Genomic DNA, 19,342 nt, shown 5'->3' with positions numbered 1-19,342 from the left:
ATTTTCCCCGCGCTACTTGTAGAATCACCAGCAAAGATACATTTTTAGTGTTCCAATGTCACAGTAACATTTTCAGCATTTCAAATTGCGATCGCAGAATCCTTGCCAGTATTTCCAGTGCTTTGAAATTATGCTGGGCTTGTTTGCCAACCCAGATGGGCATTTAAAGCATCAAGCCCCAGAAGTTGCCGATGAAGTGTCTTGGCAGCCGCCTTTACAAAAAGCTACAAAACATAAAAACTGATTGCTTGTTATTTTACATTAACACAACTGTTGCTTACTCACAACTGCCATTAAATCTGACCACTTTGATATGAGCTGTGGTTGCACAATAAAACACAAGTGCTACATGCATTTGTCTCCTGGAGGAATTCAGGAGTCAAGTTCTGTTACCACTGCTTTAATGCAAAAGAAATAAAATCCACAAAGTATAACCAGGTACACAAGATGTCATGTTCAAGGAGTCTAGTTAGCTTTTAATAGACTGGACGATTATAACCCCTTTGCATTACTTGCGATCCATAGCCACTGGAGATGGTACCATTGTCAGACAAAGTGATACAAGTTTAAAGCCCCATACACACCATTCAATTTTGGTCTTCAGATTTACCAAAACCATATACGAGGTCAAACCTTAAAGGGGTTGCAAGTGTTAAACATACCATACATGGTGGCCCTGATCCTTGACTTCTGGGGCTGCTCCCCACAAGAGCTAACACCCCTTCTGGGAAGCGCTCTCCCATGGGGGTTAGCTTGCGAGCACGCTCCTGTGCAATACCATGGCAGCCAAAGCTGCCAAGTGTATCACTGCCCATCCCTCTGGCACACCGTATCATTGATTTGATTAACAGCAGCAGGAGGCAATAGCTGCGCTGCTATCAATCACCTATGAAGAGCCGCCTCAAGCTGAGAGAAAGATTTATGGGATCGCACCCACAGAGTTTTATGGCTCAAGTAAAATAGGGTATTGGGTCTTAGGGTGGATTCACACTGTGGCAGAATTGGATGCGTATTTGACCAAATCCAATTTGCATGTCAGGAGATTTTGACTGGCTCTCTATGGAGTCGGTTCACACATCTCCAGAGCGTATTGCACAGGAGTCCTGTACGTCTTCTGTTCTGAGTTCAGCCAAAAATTCAGGCCGAAACAGTGAATGGATGCACCGGACCTCTGCTGTGAGGTGTGAACCATTTTTTACAGTTGCCACCAGGAGTTAAATGGGTTGTAAAGGTCAGTGTCCCCCCCCCCTTTTTTTTTTTAAAATAGTATACTTGCCTCCTCTGTGCAAGGGTTTTGCACTGAGTGGCCCTGATCCTGCTTTTCTGGGGTCCCCAGTGGCACTCCCCCACATCAAGTGCCCCCTTGAAGACCCACATTTTAAGGGGCACCTTTGAGTCCTGTTGCTGCATCCATTGAGACCCTTAATACTGAGGCAGGGGACCAATGTTTCCAGAAGCCATGTAAATCACCCCACCAACCACTTGCCTGCCTTGCACAGAGACCCAGCATTGGTTCTAAAAGTTAAATGTAGAGGTTCTTTCGAGAGGGAGAACAAAACCAGATAGGACTTCAAGCATTCTACTTGCTGCTTCATTTAGAAAAAGTGCTGGCAAGCCCTAGATCAGTATGTACAGAATGAGTGGGGATATCTGTATTCTTATAGAAACTGAGGGTATTTTTTTTAGCACCTCCGCTAAATGGAGGGTGGTATCATAGTCCCAGTAGCAGGGGCTCCAGAAAAAAAAAAAAGTTAACTTACAGATAGGCAACCTGCCATCAAGTAATATTTAAACAGAGTAAAATGACTAGTGTGTCAATTCATATACAAAGAACTTTAATCTGATATTAATATACAAAAGTTATAAAGCGGATATTTTACATTAAAACCTGACAACATTAATAAGTGACAGACAGAACAAGCTCTTGCTTAAGACAAAGGTATCATGATACCACCCAGCTTGCCAGTACAAAGGGGCTCCAACCAGCACTAGCGGGCAGTAGAATCTTGAACCTTACATAACCATAGTCATTACCACTTCTTGGCTCTGGAATAAAAACCATCTACAGCCAACATGCTGGCACAAAGTTCCTCATTCAGGAGACGGTGTCCTCATGTCTGTAGTCCAGCTACGCTGGGGCCTTAACGTGTATTGCACCAGACTTTGAGCTCTGCAGTTTCTCAACCATGGTACGGGCATAACGCAAACGGCTTGCTAGCTCTTTTGAGCAGCCAAATTCCTCTAGAAGGCTCAACTTGAAAGTGTGGAACTCCCGCTTCTCATCAATATAGGAGACAGCAGCCATAAGAGGACACAGAATGATCTTTGTGTGATCCTGGAAAAAGAAGACAGCAGATTTTAAACGGCAACTCTAAAAAAATAAAGACTATTAGGTAGATTCACATACTTTGGCCTAACTTTAGGGCGGCCTAGCCTTTTTAGGCTACACCGCCGTAAATTTAGGCTAGTAGTGATTCACAAACCACTTACCTGCTAATCTACGGCGGTGTAGCCTAAAATGAGCGGGCGTAAGGGCGCCCAATTCAAATTGCTTGGAGGGGGGCGTGTTGTATGGAAATGAGGCTTGACCTCACGTTTGACACTGCGCATGCGCCGGGCAACTACATTTCCCAGTGCGCATTGCGGCTAAGTACGCCCTACAGGCCTATTGATTTTGGCGTGTACGTAAACTACGTAAATCCCGATTCGCGGACGACTTGCGCAAACGACGTAAAAAATTCGAACCTCACGGCGGCCATACTTAACATTGTTATTCCAACTCAGGTGGAACAACGTTAGGCGGCCTATCCCTTACGGAAACGACGGTGTAGGCCTGGCGTTCGTTCATCGGCGTATCCCCTCATTTACATAATCTACGCCGGCCGCAATGGAAGCGCCATCTAGCGGCCAACAGAAACATTGCAAGCTAAGATAGAATGGCACAAGCCGTTCTATCTTTGTTTAAGTGTATCTCTGTTTGAAAATACACTTAAACAAACGCCGGCGTAGATTCAGAGTTAGGTCGGCTTATCTACTGATAAGCCGGCCTAACTCTTTGTGAATCTACCTATTTGTACCTATAACTCTCCCACCATTACAGCAGGTATGCCAAGCATCTTATGACTGCAGCCTTACACATTAGAAAAAACACATTTCTCTTAGCAATTTTTTTTTTACAGTGCACAGTCCTCACCTGGAAGAAGTTAATCTGAACGGTTCCATTGCTGAGATGTAGGACTATTGCACTTCTTGTCCTGAACCAGGTACGCAGGAACGGGAGGCGAGCCAGCTCGTCACCCTCCCGGGGAGTGATGTTGGCGCCAGCCTTCAGAAGGTGTTCACTCATGTAGTTCCTGAAGTATTTCAGTAGTGTGATCTGCAAAGGAAACAGCGGAAAGTTTACTCTTGGGCTAAAGAATCACTGACTACTGTAAAAATGTTCCCACAGATCGGGAGGTTATGGTAACATTTAATTACGATGGTATGGCTTGCTCACAGCTGAGTGGACACGTGTGAAGGAACTCCCACAAGCACCCCGACAAACCAGAGCTGTCCATGCATCCCACTGCTCCAGCAACATCTGGAGCACTGGAAGCAAGTACCCAGAAACTGCCAAATTTATATATATATATATATATATATATATATATATATATATATATATATATATATATACACACATACACAATCTCCTAAACCTTTACAGTTGATATTCCACTTGCAATGAGCTGCAGACCCTGGACCTTGCCAGAAAAGTTTCCAGCACATGCATGATTTACCTAAATAGTGTGCAAAATCTGGTTTCCAGGCAGAGCAGCACTAATCAGCTTCTAGGTGTTTCCCCCCCCCCCCCCCCATGCAGATTTTGCACCGTTCGTAAATCAACTCCACCAAATTAGATGAACACCTCCTGATGTCTTTAGTTTTATTGCACACCCAGAAGACGGCTATAACCAATTTCATGACCCTGACAATGCTTCTAAGCTCAGCATCTTTGCCAGTAGAGTTGCTGCTACTGTAATACACCACCCCCCCCCCCCCATATTACAGAAGCCTTGGTATTATATGAACAGGCAAAGGTGGGCACAGCCTTTTTGTGCTCCTCTCAGATAAAATTGTCTGGCAGAGCAATAAACTGGTCAAATGTGTTATATAAAAATAAAAGTCCAGGGAGATGTCAAGCACCTAGCTGGACTGAATTCGGTGTGCCTTCAATTTTTACAAAGCAGCAATGTTCAGCTTTAAAGTCTAATATATTAATTGTTCATCATATACACCTACCTTTTTTGTCAGTGCTGATGGGTAAGAGCGCACATTGAGATAAGACTCTGAATTATTCCTCTCAATGTACTGTAAACTGTCACCATCATTGTACATTATCAGCCGAGTGGAGTCATTGAAGAGAACGCCTACACTGTTATCACAAAGCTGGTATCCTGGGGGAGAAAACATTTAAGTTTAGTGGTCATACAAGAAAAACAGCCATATGTCAGACTGCAGTTTAGGCCAGTACATACCTAGTCCATACTTGTCAGAGTAATCCACCCATTTGCTAACCCAGAAAATTGGATTGCAGGCCGGATCCTCTGCTTCATCTGTAGAAATAAAAAATTAAGTTAGAGCCAATGGTCACACAGCTTAAGAGTTAGTAAATCATGACCCAATCCCTTAATCAGTTTCTACAATTCTAAAGTCCCATACCACAAATTCACAGGGGTACCGTGTTCACACAGTATATGCTTGCCCCTTCCCTCTGCTGCCCATTCACAGAAATGTTTGTATTTTGTGAAAGATTTCACAAAATACAAAGGCTTCTGTGAATGGGCAGCAGAGTAGCTGGGTGGGCACAGCTGAAGCAGCCCACAGCTTCCCAGTGAATGGGAAGCACGTTAGGACAAGTCTGATCATTAGAGAGCAACGCGAGTTCCCATCATAGCTAGAGAACTGACCAGTGTTTTCTGCTGCTTAGTGTAGTCTGTTTCGAATAGGCAAGCAGAGGGACTGGCAGGAACATAAGGGATTTTACATAAAGGAAGCAGGATACTCACAAGTACATGGTACAGCGGGTGCATATCAGGAATATATGAGATGTTGAGTAAAAATGCTTTACTATTGTCACATTTCTCCAACCATTTAAAGCTTGATTGGCAGTCATAAAAAAGTAATGCCCTAGTGTTCAGATAAGTGTCCCAAAGACAAAGACTCACCCTGGTTGACTACAGCCTTCTCAGCGGGCTTAGCAGCATTGATACTAGTCAGTTGTTGCATCATATCGGACAGGTAACAATCCGCAGGCTCTGTGCACTCTGGTGGGGCCAGATCTTCATCCTTCACTGCATTCTTCTCAACCATTGGCAAATCTTGGCCTGCAGAAAACAGATACTTTAGTGAATATCAATTGAGCAGTCATACTTCAAAAAAGGCTAGTCTTGCTCCCAAGGAGAATGTCTACTCCAGACTAATCCCATTTGTGGTTAAGGCAATAGAGGCAAAAAGTTGTTCTTAAACTATGGCCTGTGGACCAGATATGGTTCTTGGGGCACCATTTCTCCTACGAACCACAACAGTGGGATAGATTGCATTTTAAACACCCACTGACCATCAATCAGGTGACAGCACACTTCCCATGCAGCCACTCCATCTACATAGACCATAAGAGGAGCAGAGCAAAATTGCCACCTGACAGCAAGAAAAACTCTTGTTGCAATTACCACTTGGGGGGGGGGGTGGTGGATGGATTGTCCTTATCCCACCCTGTGATTTGACAGTAGAAGCAGGACTCCTGATCTCAGCTTACTCTAAAAAAAAGGAACCTCTCCCCCAAAAATGTTTAAGAACCAATGGCTTGCCTTTTAAAATTTCTATAGATATGGTGTAAAGTTAGGTACCCAAAGTAACAGCTCCCATGATTATGCAATATGTTACAACCAGTTCTACAGTTCAGATACATTATAAAAAAAATAAAATCACTTCCAGATCACCTTATAGCAGATTTACTACAAGAGGGCCCTCCTGTGCAGGATCACGTAGACACCTACTGGGGGAAATGCATGAAGGTATATAACCCTTCAGCAACACTTTAATATAATGCCTGCTGTCTAAAGACTTTGGCGGCAGTTACAGACCAAACCAGCTTGCTACAGTACAGTCCGAACAGTTTAGGATGATGCCCTTCTGTATATACTTTTATGCAGGATAAACTGGAAGGTTAAGGCCAGTGTGGCCAAATACAGCTCCCAAACTTCAATGATCAGAATGACCTACCTTTGTTAATTGCAGTAAGTGGTTTCCTAAAGCTTGGATCAATAGAGCTTGGTGCGATGGAGAATCGGGGAGGCACTGTCAGGCATGTAGTGGGAAGGCGGGCGGGGATGTAGCCGGTGGTGAAAAACTCGTCAGTCAGTAACTCATCTATGGTTGGCCTGGTGGCAGGGTCTGAACGGAGCATCTTCTGTATGAGAGCTGCAGCTACAGGGTTTATGTGCTAAAAAGAGGAAACATCAATTAAAATGGCAGAAGCTACAGTCAGCAAGTCATGTGATGGAAATGAACTGCATGTCCACAAGAAAATTGAGGATCAACCGGTTATGTATAAACAGCTTTGTTGAAAATACAGAATTGATGTAAAAAGTGATTACACCTCCAACTAATTAAAAAAGGAAAAAAAAGTAACATGCCGAACAAAAAGCAGCTCATTCACACATACGATACACCCAATCAAGGACTAGTAGTCAGTGGCATTGAAGTGGGGGCTAAAAAAAAAAAAAAAGAAAAAAGAAAGAAAATGGATGCAGAGCCAACTGTGGTTTGTCAGTTAATGGTCCCTAAATGAGGTTTAACCCAGTAGGGTCTGGTAAGGATTGGGTGTAGATAAACCCTCTGAGCATCAGTATTGCATGTGCATGGTATAAACCAGGGATATGCAATTAGCGGACCTCCAGCTGTTGCAAAACTACAAGTCCCATTATGCCTCTGCCACTGGGTGTCATGCTTGTGGCTGTCAGTCTTACTATGCCTCATGGGACTTGTAGTGCTGCAACAGCTGGAGGTCCGCTAATTCCATATCCCTGGTATAAACTATGAATCCACATAGTAAATACAGAGTGGGGTTTGCACATGTACATGTTGATGGCAAGCCAACAACTTGCCTGGCTGGGCCAGCCTGTGGGTGGATTGCAAGCAGGTGAGGTACAAGTGCAGTATAGTGCTAGGAGGGAGGATGCGTGTGGGTGTCATATGGACAAGAATACACAGTGGTAATCAATGAAGTCTCATTATGACTTGCATAGACTGAAAGGAAGTTGCAAGCCAAATAAAATTAAACGAAAATGAAAAAAAAATAAAAAAAGCCTTTATGGTGACGAAAACTGGAGTACCACATTTGCATCCACTGACAAAAAAAATAGGATTTTTGTACTCACTGTAAAATCTTAGGGTATTATCCTCCCTTTTAGGAGATTGACTAGGCAGGAAAACAGCATGTTAAGTGTTAACACTCCACACAGTATCTCCCAGGAGGCGGATCCCCCATTCTCAGTTCTGCAACCTCAGTTTGTAAACAAGCAGTACAAACAAAAGAGGGGTGGGTGCTGTGTCCATCCATGAACTCAAAAAATTATTTTACGGCAAGTACAAAAAAACTAATTTCTCTTCCGTTCATGGATGGACACAGCAGCATTTGACCTTGGGCGACGTCCCCAAGCAGTGTAAAAAAAAAAAAAAAAAAAACCGAGGTGCGGGAAAACACAGCAAACCAGCTTCACCCCAAACAAACCAGAGGATCATCAACCTTAAACAGCCACCTGCAAAACCTTGTGGCCAAAGGAGGCATCCGAAGATGCACTCACATCCACCTTGTAAAACTTTGAGAAGGTGTGGACTGACGACCAAGTCGCTGCCTTATACACCTGTAAGGCAGCGACTTGGTCGCTTGATGATGGAAAGCCCAAGAGGCACCAATCGCCCTGGTTGAATGCCCTGTAACCGGGAAGGGGGGTGCCGGCACCTTTAGGGCATAGGCCTGAAGCACGACCTGTCTGATCCACCTAGAAATGGTAGCCGATGAGACCGCCAGACCCTTCTTAGGACCAGTCACCGACACGAACAGTGAATCCGATCGCCGAAACAGAGCCGTAGCAGACAGGTACACCTGTAGGGCTCGAACCACGTCCAAGGAATGCAACACGGCCTCCTTTGGGTTTGCCGGCCGAGGACATAAGGATAGAACAACAATGTCCTCATTAATGTGAAAGGCCACATGTCGAACCCCCTGCACAAACGTACGCACCAAAGAGTGCACCAAGGGTCGTTGAAAGAAACAGCCAAGGCCGAAATCTGCCCCTCAATCGTACTTAAGGCAAGAGCCTGCTCCACTCTAGAAACATCAGAATCCGGGAAATCACGCATGTACGAGGTTGCCAATTCATCTCCTCACACAGATGTAAGCCTTCCACGTACGATGGTAAATCTTCCGGGAAGTAGACTTCCGCAGCATGGTAGAGATCACGAGTCCGACAGGCCTCGATGCCTCAGCACCTGGCTCTCAATAGCCACGCCGTTAAAGCAAACGACTGTAAAGCAGGATGAAAGATAGGACCCTGCGACAGAAGATACTCTCGCAGAGGCAAGTGCCAAGGAACGTCTGACACCAGATCTGTGTACCAGGGACAGCGAGGCAAATCCGGAGCAATCAGGATTGTTGGTATCCCCTCTGGTTCCACTCGGCGCAGCAGACGAAGAAGCTTCAGAGGAGGGAAGGCGTAGATTAGGCGGTAGTGGCGCCACCAATGCATCTGACGAGTCCGCCCACGGGTCTCTTGGCCTGGCCACAAACCGTGACACCTTCCGATTGAAACGGGACGCCAGAAGATCCACGTCTGGAGTTCCCCATTTCAGACAGACTCTGGTCGCCACACCCGGATGCGTTTCATTCTCCTTGGTCTAGCATTTGGCGACTTAGGTAGTCCGCCTTTTGGCCACTAGAGGCAAAATCCCTATCCAAAATGGCCGCCGACATGCAAAAACAGCATGCGGGCTACAAGAAATTGGACGCCGATCGTTAAAGGCCGCCGGAAAAATGGCGGCCTTGAAAGTGCAGAAAACAGTTAAACACACAGTAAACACCTGGGACCCCCGGGCAGAGGCCCCCCCCCCCCACCCCCACGGCAGCAATAAAATCAATACAGCACCCCCGACAGCAGCCACAGGATGGAGCCCCCACCACCTCACGGCCGACCACCCAGAATGCGGGGAGGGAGAGAAAAGCAGGGCGGACCCTCGATCGACTTTCCCAGGAATGCACCAGCCGCACCACCATGTCAAGGCAAGGGGACTGCTACTTACCCATCCTGCAACCACCGGCTGGAGGCATCGGACAGAACCAACGTCCGCGCAGTTATGGTATGGCTGTCGGCCTGGCACACTGACACTGACATAGAGCCCGGTCATATGTGTGCCCTGGAGCGTATAGCTCACCGGCCACCCCTGAAGCAATGGGGCATGTCGTGGACGGCCCAGCGCGTAGCTAAAGGCCAGCACACGCTCGATGGCCGAACATGGGGGGGGACTACAAGGATTGAGGATCCAGCATGTCACCCATTTGGCAGTTGATTGTAGATATCAGGATCCAAAAATGCAGGAACAACGAAAGAAAAGAGAAAAATCGCAAAAAAACAAATCTCCAGAGCACATGGGCCCAGAAGAGCCATGTCATCTCCTTGCTAGGCAGGAAAAAAAAAAAAGAAACTGAGGTTGCAGAACTGAGAATGGGGGGGGGGGGTGTACCCGGGGGATCCACACCCTGGGAGGCACTGTACTGTGGAGCGTTTAACACTTAACATGCATTTTTTCTGCCTAGTCAATCTCCTAAAAGGAAAGATAATACCCCAAGGTCTAATGCTGCTGTGTCTGTCCAGCGCGCTACCTGCAGCCCATTGGTACTCTGCAGTTCTCAGGGCCCCTGCAGACACCAATCCATGTTTCCCTATTGCCCCACCACAGCATTGAGCTCTAGCAGCCTCATGCAATAGGTCTCCAACTCAAATGTTTCCTGAAGCATGTCCCCAAAACAACTTCCTACTATAGGAAGAACAGTCTTTAAAATTCTCCTGCAGTCTGATCATCTTATATGCACATACTGTAGTCGGATTATCCTGTTGTGTCCTGTCTGACACAGAATATTTACTGAGATTAATGTACAGCCCTTTAATGATTGTGGGGGGCGACTCTTGAGGGCCACCCCCCAAAAAAAGTTGACCACTGGTCTAAGAGAAGGTTAGTGCACCATGCAGCTCAACCAATAAGTCATGCAAATCTGTCCCATTGTTAAAGCGCACCTTAGGAATAGCGTACTCATTTTTCTTGATCCTTATGTAGGTCTCCTTAAGGCATGAGGTCTCAAAGGGGGGCTTCCCAACCAGTAGTGTGTACCTAAAAAATAAAACAGAAACTAGAAAAAACCTCCAGAGTTTCTACACTGTTAAAGCTGAACTTCAGACATTCAGCACTTTAACCCACAGTAAGCCGGCATATTTTTAAAGTGGAAGTTCACCCCAATACTAAAGTCCCTAAATCTACAGGCATCCACAACCCAAGAGCAACCCATCGAGCCCTGTAAAGAAGAAATCGCTATACATCCCTTTTCTGAAGCCACTCTGGTCTCCAGCAGTGGATGCTCTGCAGAGGACACGGCAGACGATGGCTGTGAAATGAATGGGGAGTGACGTCACCCAAAGACTTACTATGGGGCTTCCGTTGTCAGCCATGTCCTCTGCACCCCCTCCACAGTGAAGCCGCCACTGACAGCTTAGTGTGGGACCGGATCGGCGAAAAGCCATGTAGAGAGATTTCTTTACAGAGCTAGGTTGGTCTTGGACTCCAGATTTACAGATTTTAGTATTAGGGTGAACTTTAGTCTGACAGTTTTAAGCAATGGCAGTACAGACATCTACTCCCAGCACTGAACAGTGAAGGGGAACTGATGTGTGCATGGGTAGACAGCATAGCTCCTGCCAATCATAGGCAGCTTTGTATTTTGTGAATAGGTTCAAATACAAAGCACTCTGATCAGGCTTTAAGGAGGGAGGAGGTGGGCACAGCAGCTGCATGGAACTACAGTGCAGACCATAGGGCTCAGCATCTACTAGAATGTCAACCATTGCCCCCCAGCACACAGTATAAACATAAATTGGAAATTAAAGCGAAAAGTCCACCTTGAACATAGCAATTCAGCACAAAGGAATTTTTTTTTTTTTTAAACATGTCATACTTACCTCTACTGTGCAGTTAGTTTTGCACAGAGTGCCCCGGATCCACATCTTCTGGGTCCCTCGGCGGCTGTCTCCGGTCCTCCCCACAATTAGTCACCACAGTCATGCGAGAGCTCGCATGGTGGTCACCAATTGCGGGCGCGCTCCCGTGATACAGGGAGCGGCAATAGCCGCTTGCTGTATCACTAAGCCCTGCCACGTCATGGATGTGATTGACAGCAGCGCCAGCCAATGGCTGCGCTGCTCTCAATCCATCCGCTCCAGCCAATCAGTGGCAAAGAGGATCGCGGAACCTTCGAGGGGGTCAGGCAAGTATAAGGGGGGCTCGGCAGCAGCAGATGTTTTTTCACCTTAATGCATAGATTGCATTAAGGTGAAAAAACATTTTCCTTTACAACTCCTTTAAGATCTACCAGTGCAGCCCATTCTAAACCTTTTACTTTAGAATAAGGTGCTTTTAAGACTACAGGTACCGGAAGCCAAGACCTCTAGAATAAAAGTGAACCTGGTTTGTCTATAGTGTAACAAACTTCACAAATAGGCAGCATTAAAAGCCTACATTTACTGTTACCCACACTTTCCAAGTCTAAGGTCAGCCCCAGAGACTAAATCCATGGGCTTACACAGGGCAATGCATGGCTAGTGTACCAGCACCTATGGCTGGAGATTAAAGCAGAGCTCCAGTCTAAGCAATTTTATAAGAGCACCCCCATGATTTTTAGTACATGTACCATTTGGATATTGGCACACCTGTCCTCACACTTGTAAATCTGTGATCTTACAAGATCTTTGGTGCCGCTAGCTATCAGCATAGACCTTCTGACCTTAATGCCTGTGCAGCAACGACACTGCAAAGCACTTTGTTCATCACAGGCTGCTATGGCGGAGTTGGAAGAAGTTCATGCCACATTATGACAACCTGTCAGAATCTCTTAATCTTACCAGCATTAGATGCATAAAGAGTCCCGGGATCGATTAGCTATCCCAGGAGTACAGGGGTTGGGTTTATGCAATCACCTAGGTGGCTGCAACCAGAAGTCGCGCGGAAGACCAAATTTGACCATTAAATATCCAAAAGGTAAGTCACTATGGGTGCACATTACAGTGGGTTCAATTTTGAAAAGTGGATTTCTGCTTTAAGCAGTGTTACACCTTAAGGCCGGAATCACACTAGTGCGTTGCTTTTTTGAGCTGCGTTGTCGTTGCAGATTTCTCTAGAGGGTGTTCTGCAGATCAACTGCGGTTTAGCTGCAGATCAGGTGCGAATTTGGAGACCTGGGAGAACTTCCGGGTGAGAGGAGAGTGGGGGAGAATTGTATTGAGCTGAATGAGAGAAACTCCTGCAGAGAACTGAACACATGTGCGAATTAGATGCGTACCCATAGAAGATAATGGGACTGAATTCGCACCTGAGCCGCACCGCAAGACATAAAAACCGCATGCGGTTTGGAGGCAATACGCAGTGCGAATGCATCGCACATATGTGAACCAGCCTCATTGAAAACAATGTATTTTGAAATGTCCTGCGAATTAGATGCGGTTTAAACCGCACTCAATTCGCATAGGTGTGAACCTAGCCTAAAGGATTGGGGAGGGGAAGCTTATTGCAATAATGAACCCATTTACCTTACTCAGATTAAGTTAAACACAACCTGCGTTTCATCCATAGTTTTCAAAGTGGACTCAAGCAAGTTGACATGGGGGTTCCAATCTTTCTCCAGAACCAGAGTTTTTTTAATACTACATTATGCCAACATCAGTCTGGATTTGCAGTGAGATGCATTTTGAATTTCACTGTAGATTAGAGCTGGTACTTACATTATGCATCCTAAAGACCAGATGTCAACTTCAAAACTGTGGCCCTTCTTGCCCAACACTTCCGGTGCAATGTAGTTTGGTGTCCCACACAGCGTTTTCTTTCTCTCTCCATCAAATTCCACTTGGGTGGCAAGTCCAAAATCACCTGAAAGATTAAAGAATATGCAAAAGCTGATGAGGTTGCCAAAGGACTTACTTTACCATTCAGCCCTCCACCGGCTCCTCTTCTGGAGCTACAAGTTCAATCCATGCCAGATTGCTTACTACGCTTAAAGCTGCTTCCTCCCCCTACATCATGCAAGTGGTCAAACCTGGCAATTTGCCACCCGAGCTGCATCCTACAAAAAGGTTTAGAAGGGACCCAGCATGATAAAAGCAGCCTTGATTTTTACTCAAGTCAGTGCTGTGGCAGGATCTTAAAAAATAAAGTCTGAAGTCTTGCTTCGGGAACATGGGGCTGAATTTCTGGCCCAGTTCAGCACTATAAACAGAGCCGAAAGTGGGTACCTGTCAAACAGGGGGACAAGCAGAGCTCCGCTTACTGTCTACAGTAACTTCCAGATATGAAGGGGATTGGTAAAACATGAATAAGGCCGGCCATAGATTGAGCGAGTTGACAAGGGAATCCCACCTGCTGAGCCATTGCATTCTCCCAGCAGGGTGAGTGAGAGAAGCCTTCCCTGCTAGGAGAACAAAGGGATTAGTGCCAACAGCTATAACAGTCACTGGCAACAATTGGATGTAAAATGGCAGGCTTCCCCAAAGTTAAGCAAGCAACTTGGGTACATTCAGCCTGTCCATACATGGGTCAACTCTCTGCCAATTCCTGAAGAACCAGCCAAGATTTTAACCATCTATGGCTGGCTTAAAGCGGTGGTTCGGCGGGATGTGGGTTTTTTTTTTTTTCTGTAATGTGCAGCACTTACCTTTCCTCCTTCCCTAACAGGGTGTCCCACACGTCCAGCCGTCCGATGCGCTGTTTTTCGCAAAAAGATAACTTTGATTTGCATGCGATGGACGTTTCCATCTTGCCTGTGGGCATACTGAAGCCGACAGGGTCTTCTTCCGGGATCGGGCGAATGCTGGCCTCCCAGCATTCACCGCTTGATCCCGCGCATGTGTCCTTCAGGACTCAGCTGACCGACGAGATGTCGCGCGAATACAGAAGAGCGCATAGACAGATGAGGTCAGAATTCTGAGTGACAGGATGGGGGAGAAGGGATGAACACGCCCATTCCCCGCGGGAGATAGTGATTGACAGATCACTACAGCGAGCGAAGGACGGGTAAGCAGCGCGCAAAAAAATAAAAAATTCGTCAGTGCATTATTTTTGCAGGGGAGTCCATTTGATAACAACATGTAAAAGAGGGTGAACCACCGCTTTAAGACCACTGACAAAGTAGTTATTCAAAAAGACTAAAGGAGGACTGCAGCATCTATGGGAACCTAGCGAATTTACCATTGTGCAACCACTTTCCAGGAGCAGAATGGTTGAGTAACGGCTGTTTGCTAGGAAACAAAAAAAAACCTTGTTTTTCTACCACTAGGGGCTAAAACCAGTAGGTCAAGCAGCTAAGAAAAAGGAGATACCACCAAATCTTTACCAATGCCATGATAGTTTCCCCCAACTAGGCAAAACCAAACATGCCTACCTATTTTCACATCCATGTCATCATTGAGGAAGAGATTTCCAAGTTTGAGATCTCTATGGATCACTTTGTTGCTGTGCAGATACTGGCAGCCCATGATGGTCTGTCGTAGGTAATAGCGAGCTTCAGGTTCCGTCACCGCTTTCCTCCTTTTGTGCAGCTCCAGCAGGGACTAAAGATAAAAACAGAACAAGAAATTAAATAACCTAAATCAGGGCTATCCTCAATCCTATGCCACCCAGCATTCCCAGCAGACAGGACAGAATGGCGTAAAGCAGTGTAGTACAGAAATGTGAGGATGAGATCCGATCTACCCCAGAGGCTGTGCTCACCTTGTGCCAGGATTTAACTGACAGCTATGAGTGCAGAACACCTTGGAAGGTGCCAGACATCAATATTTAAAGTGGAACTCCCGCTGATCAGGACCCTCCCCCCTCCAGTGTCACATTTGACACCTTTCAGGGGGAAGGGGGTTGCAGATACCTGTCCAAAGACAGGTATTGCACCCACTTCGTCTCGGGCAGACTGCGAGCATGACATCACCTCCCATCCCCCCGCATTGTGTTCTGGGACTAAGCACTAGTGTTAGTGCAAAATGCGTCAGCAGTTGGGTTTTATTTTACGTTGCTGTGACTTGTAGTGCTGTCCTTTTTTCAATAAAGGCTAGAACTTGTTCAGTGTGCGGCTGTCCAGAGACAATCTTTGTTCCTGCTGTGTTCTGGAACACTGGGCTCCTAGTACACCGCAGGAGCCAATCGGCAGGCGTAGCGCGACTCGCACATGCGCCATAGGGAACCAGGCAGTGAAGCCGGAGCGCTTCACTTCCTGGTTCCCTCACCGAGGATGGCGGGGGTGGGGGAGCAGAGTGACGAGCGAGCGATTGCTCGCCCTCTGCTGCGGATGGCGCTGGACTCCAGGTAAGCGTCCTAATATTAAAAGTCAGCAGCTGCAGTATTTGTAGCTGCTGGCTTTTAATATTGTTTTTTTCAGCGGAGCTCCGCTTTAATGCAACACTCCCCATTCCACAGAACTGCTGTGCTAATTTAAAGTGGAGTTCCACACAAAAATGGAACTTCCACATTTTGGAATCCTCCCCCCTCCAGTGTCACATTTGGCACCTTTATTTTCTCCCACTTCCTTGCATAGAACACAGTGGTGACCTACGTCATGTCCAGCGCCTACCCTGCCCTCCCCCGCTGTCTTCTGGGAAGAACACAGGTTCCAGAAGACAGCAGGGACCAGTGAGGACATGCAGCGCAACGCATGCATGTGCAGTAGGGAGCCGAGAAGTGAAAATGCAAAGCTTCACTTCCGGATTCCCTTACCGAGGATGGCGGCGGGGGCAGCAGACTTCAAGGGAGCCCTGGACAGGTAAGTGTCCATATATTAAAAGTCAGTAAGCTGCAGTATTTAAAGAAGGAAGCTTAGACTCCAGGTTTAATGTGACACTAAACATCTGCAGTCTCCAAATACAATGGCCTTGTAATCCATTTTTCATTAAAATGAGAAGCTAGATCCTAGTGGATCCCAGAATTGCAGTTCGTTCTGCACCACCACGACCCGTTTTCAGCCGACATCGCCTTCTCCCCTTTGTGGCCGGACATTTTATGGTTACACAACTTTATCACATTGCTATAATATTTTTATACGGACTATATAAACTGAAGGACTTATGAATAAATGGTTGTGGAACAAATCATTTGAGTTTCCATTATTTCTTATGGGGAAATTTGCTTTGATATACAAGTGCTTTGGATTACAAGCTTGTTACCGGAAGGAATTATGCTCGCAATCCAAGGTTTTACTGTATTCTAGATTGCAAACCATGATTGTTAAACACCCCCCCCCCGTGTTTTATTTGCTGAAAGGTGTCACCTACAGCATTGTTTGCATCATAACAGATTAGAGAACTAAATATTTAACACATTTATAGCAAAGTTTTTATTAAAACTAAACCTGCCGCCATACAAATTTTCTACTACAGAAAGGACAGACCGATCAACAGACAAGCGGCAGATTTGTAATTGTTGCTGATCCCATGGAAACTGGAAGACGGAGCCAATCAGGATGGAGAGCTCGTCAGCTTTCACAAGCCAAACTCCGGCTCACAGCAACCTAAACGGCTCTCGGCTTTCACTGCCGACAGGAGACCAGCAGGGGGCAGACACAGCTGGAAGAAGAAGGTGGGGGATGGTATGTGGATTGTTAAACAGCCCAGGGCCAATGCATAGCTGACATTCAGCCCACATCACCTACAATGGCTGGAAGAATTTCCTGATTATGTTGATTCTCTCCCATATATATATATATATATATATATATATATATATATATATATATATATATATATATATATATATATATATATATATATATATATATATATATATATATATATATATATTACCTTCTATAGTAATCCTGACCCATCATATACATGGTGACCATGTGACTTCTGCCTGTCACCTCCATTGTCTGTCCATGGAGTCCCCAGATCCCATCAGGACCAACAACAGATCTTCCTCCATGTAAAGCTGCTGCAGAACCTCTTGGCAGCCAGGCTGCCAATCAGATAATGAAGCTGTACTAGAAGCCTGCCATGTGTACTGCGGGGGAACTACAAGGCCCAGCCTGCCCACTACATTACCCAGCGATATAACTGGAGCAGTGCATACAGGGACTGGTAGAACTACAAGGCTCAGCAGCCCCCCAGTGCACTACATGGCTCAGCTGATCCCCATACAAAGGAAACCAGAGGAAGCCATGATCAGCAGAGAGCTCACTGTATGGCTTCCTGATCTATATTGCATGCAGGAGAGCTGAGCCATGTAGTGCACCTCAAGTGGCAGACCCTTGCGATTCCTGCCTGTACTGTTTACCATTGGGCAATAAAGTTCATAAAGCATGGAGAGCAGTGTGGGGCCTGTGTATTGTACTGATGGCCTTGTCGGGGGGAGATGGGATATCTGAAGTACCCCCCCTTAAATCAGATCCCATTCTCAATATACCCCTCCTACACCCCCCCTCAATCAGATCCCATTCTCAATATACCCCTCGTACACCCCCCCCTCAGTCAGATCCCATTCTCAATATACCCCACATACACCCCCCCCCTCAATCAGATCCCATTCTCAATATACCCCTCGTACACCCCCCCCCAATCAGATCCCATTCTCAATATACCACTTGTACACCCCCCCCCCCCCCAATTAATCAGATACCATTCTCAATATACCCCTCCCCCCCAATTATCAGATCACAATATATATTGCCCCCCCTAACTCCCATCCTGCCCCCCCCTGCCCTTTTCTACAGAAACCCTCCATTGGTCTGCTTTGAAAAATATGAGTGGAGTGGAGCTAAGACCCCCCCCCCCCCCCTTTACATACCCCATCGTCCCTCTACAGAACCCCTCCACCATCCATTCCCCCCCCTCTACTAAACAACCCCCCTAAAAATAAAATAACCCATGAAACTTGACCCCCCCCCAAAAAAAATGTCCCCTCTACACCCCCTTATTTCCAACCCCCACTTGCACATTTACAGAACACCCCCCAAAAAAACGTCCCCCCTTATTTCCAACTCCCACATTTACAGAACCCCCCCCCCCCGGGCCCCGTCGTACCCTCCTCCGGCACAGCTCCAGCACCACATAGACGAAGTCGTTGTCCTCGAAGAAGCCGTGGAAGCCGACCACATGGAGGTGGGAGAGGCTGCGCTGGATGGCGATCTCCATGGTCATCTTGTCCTTCTGGTGCGGCTTGAGCAGCATAGTCTTCGGGACGATCTTCCCGGCGTACACCTCCCGGCTGGCCAGGTCGGTGATCTCATAACACTTGGCGAAGCCTCCCTTCCCGAGGAAGCGGCCGCGGAGGTACCGCCGGCGGGTTCGGGGATCCACTAGGATCTCGGGGATCTCTTTGGCGGCGCCCGGGATGCCGGGAGGTTTGGCGGGCTGAGCGGCCGTCTTGCCGGTGTCTGGCTGTGCCATGTCTGTACGGAGGAGGCGGTGGGGGGGGGTGTTTGTATGAAGAATGCGGGCGGCAGGAGGGGGACGCGGCTCGGTACGGACTAGGCTCTGCGCTCCCTCTGCTCCCGGCCCTATAGCCGCCGTTGGTTTTGAAGCAGAATGCACGCCGCTGATTGGCCGATACGATTTAAATTCCAAAGCCGCCAGTCCCGGGGCATCATGGGAGAGGAGAGGTTTAAAAGGACGGACTAGGCGGAGCCAGCTTTATTGACAGCGGACGTTGGTGGAAACGAACAAAGTGGGCGGGACGTGCTGCGGGGGGAGAGGCGGGGCTGGGAGCCCACAACATGGCTGACGGCTGACTGACAATACAAAGTGGATGAACTGTTATAGCCCCGTGCTGTGTGATAAAAAAACTGTCACATTTTACTGAATAAAATACTTATTTTCACCGTTTTTCCTCTTTTGTTGAGCCCTGGTGCAAGTTATCTGCAGCCTCTTCTTGTCCACATGCACTCCACATATTTCTCAGGGGGCCCATTCACACCCGCACATTGTGGGAACGCACATGGAAACGCGTGTTTTCTGGACGCATTTCACAATTGTGTACGTTGCGTTTGCAGCGCTACTATTTCTTA

General features: G+C 46.9%; 1 protein-coding gene across 1 annotated transcript; it reads right to left on the bottom strand.

The window, feature by feature from the left end:
• Positions 1–1,814: 1,814 nt before the first annotated feature.
• Positions 1,815–18,903, bottom strand: PLK1 (polo like kinase 1). The gene is made up of 10 exons (XM_040356533.1): positions 18,360–18,903; positions 14,738–14,906; positions 13,086–13,230; positions 10,335–10,428; positions 6,265–6,484; positions 5,208–5,366; positions 4,518–4,595; positions 4,282–4,436; positions 3,194–3,376; positions 1,815–2,335 (listed from the first exon to the last, which is right to left on the bottom strand). The coding sequence occupies exons 1-10, from the start codon at positions 18,723–18,725 to the stop codon at positions 2,129–2,131; spliced, it is 1,776 nt and encodes a 591-aa protein (XP_040212467.1). The 5' UTR covers positions 18,726–18,903; the 3' UTR covers positions 1,815–2,128.
• Positions 18,904–19,342: the final 439 nt, after the last annotated feature.

This window comes from Rana temporaria, chromosome 6 (assembly GCF_905171775.1).
Source record: "Rana temporaria chromosome 6, aRanTem1.1, whole genome shotgun sequence".
Lineage (NCBI taxonomy): Eukaryota > Metazoa > Chordata > Amphibia > Anura > Ranidae > Rana > Rana temporaria.
Note: the sequence above shows the minus strand (reverse complement) of the source record. Positions and strands in the feature narration are given on the sequence as shown.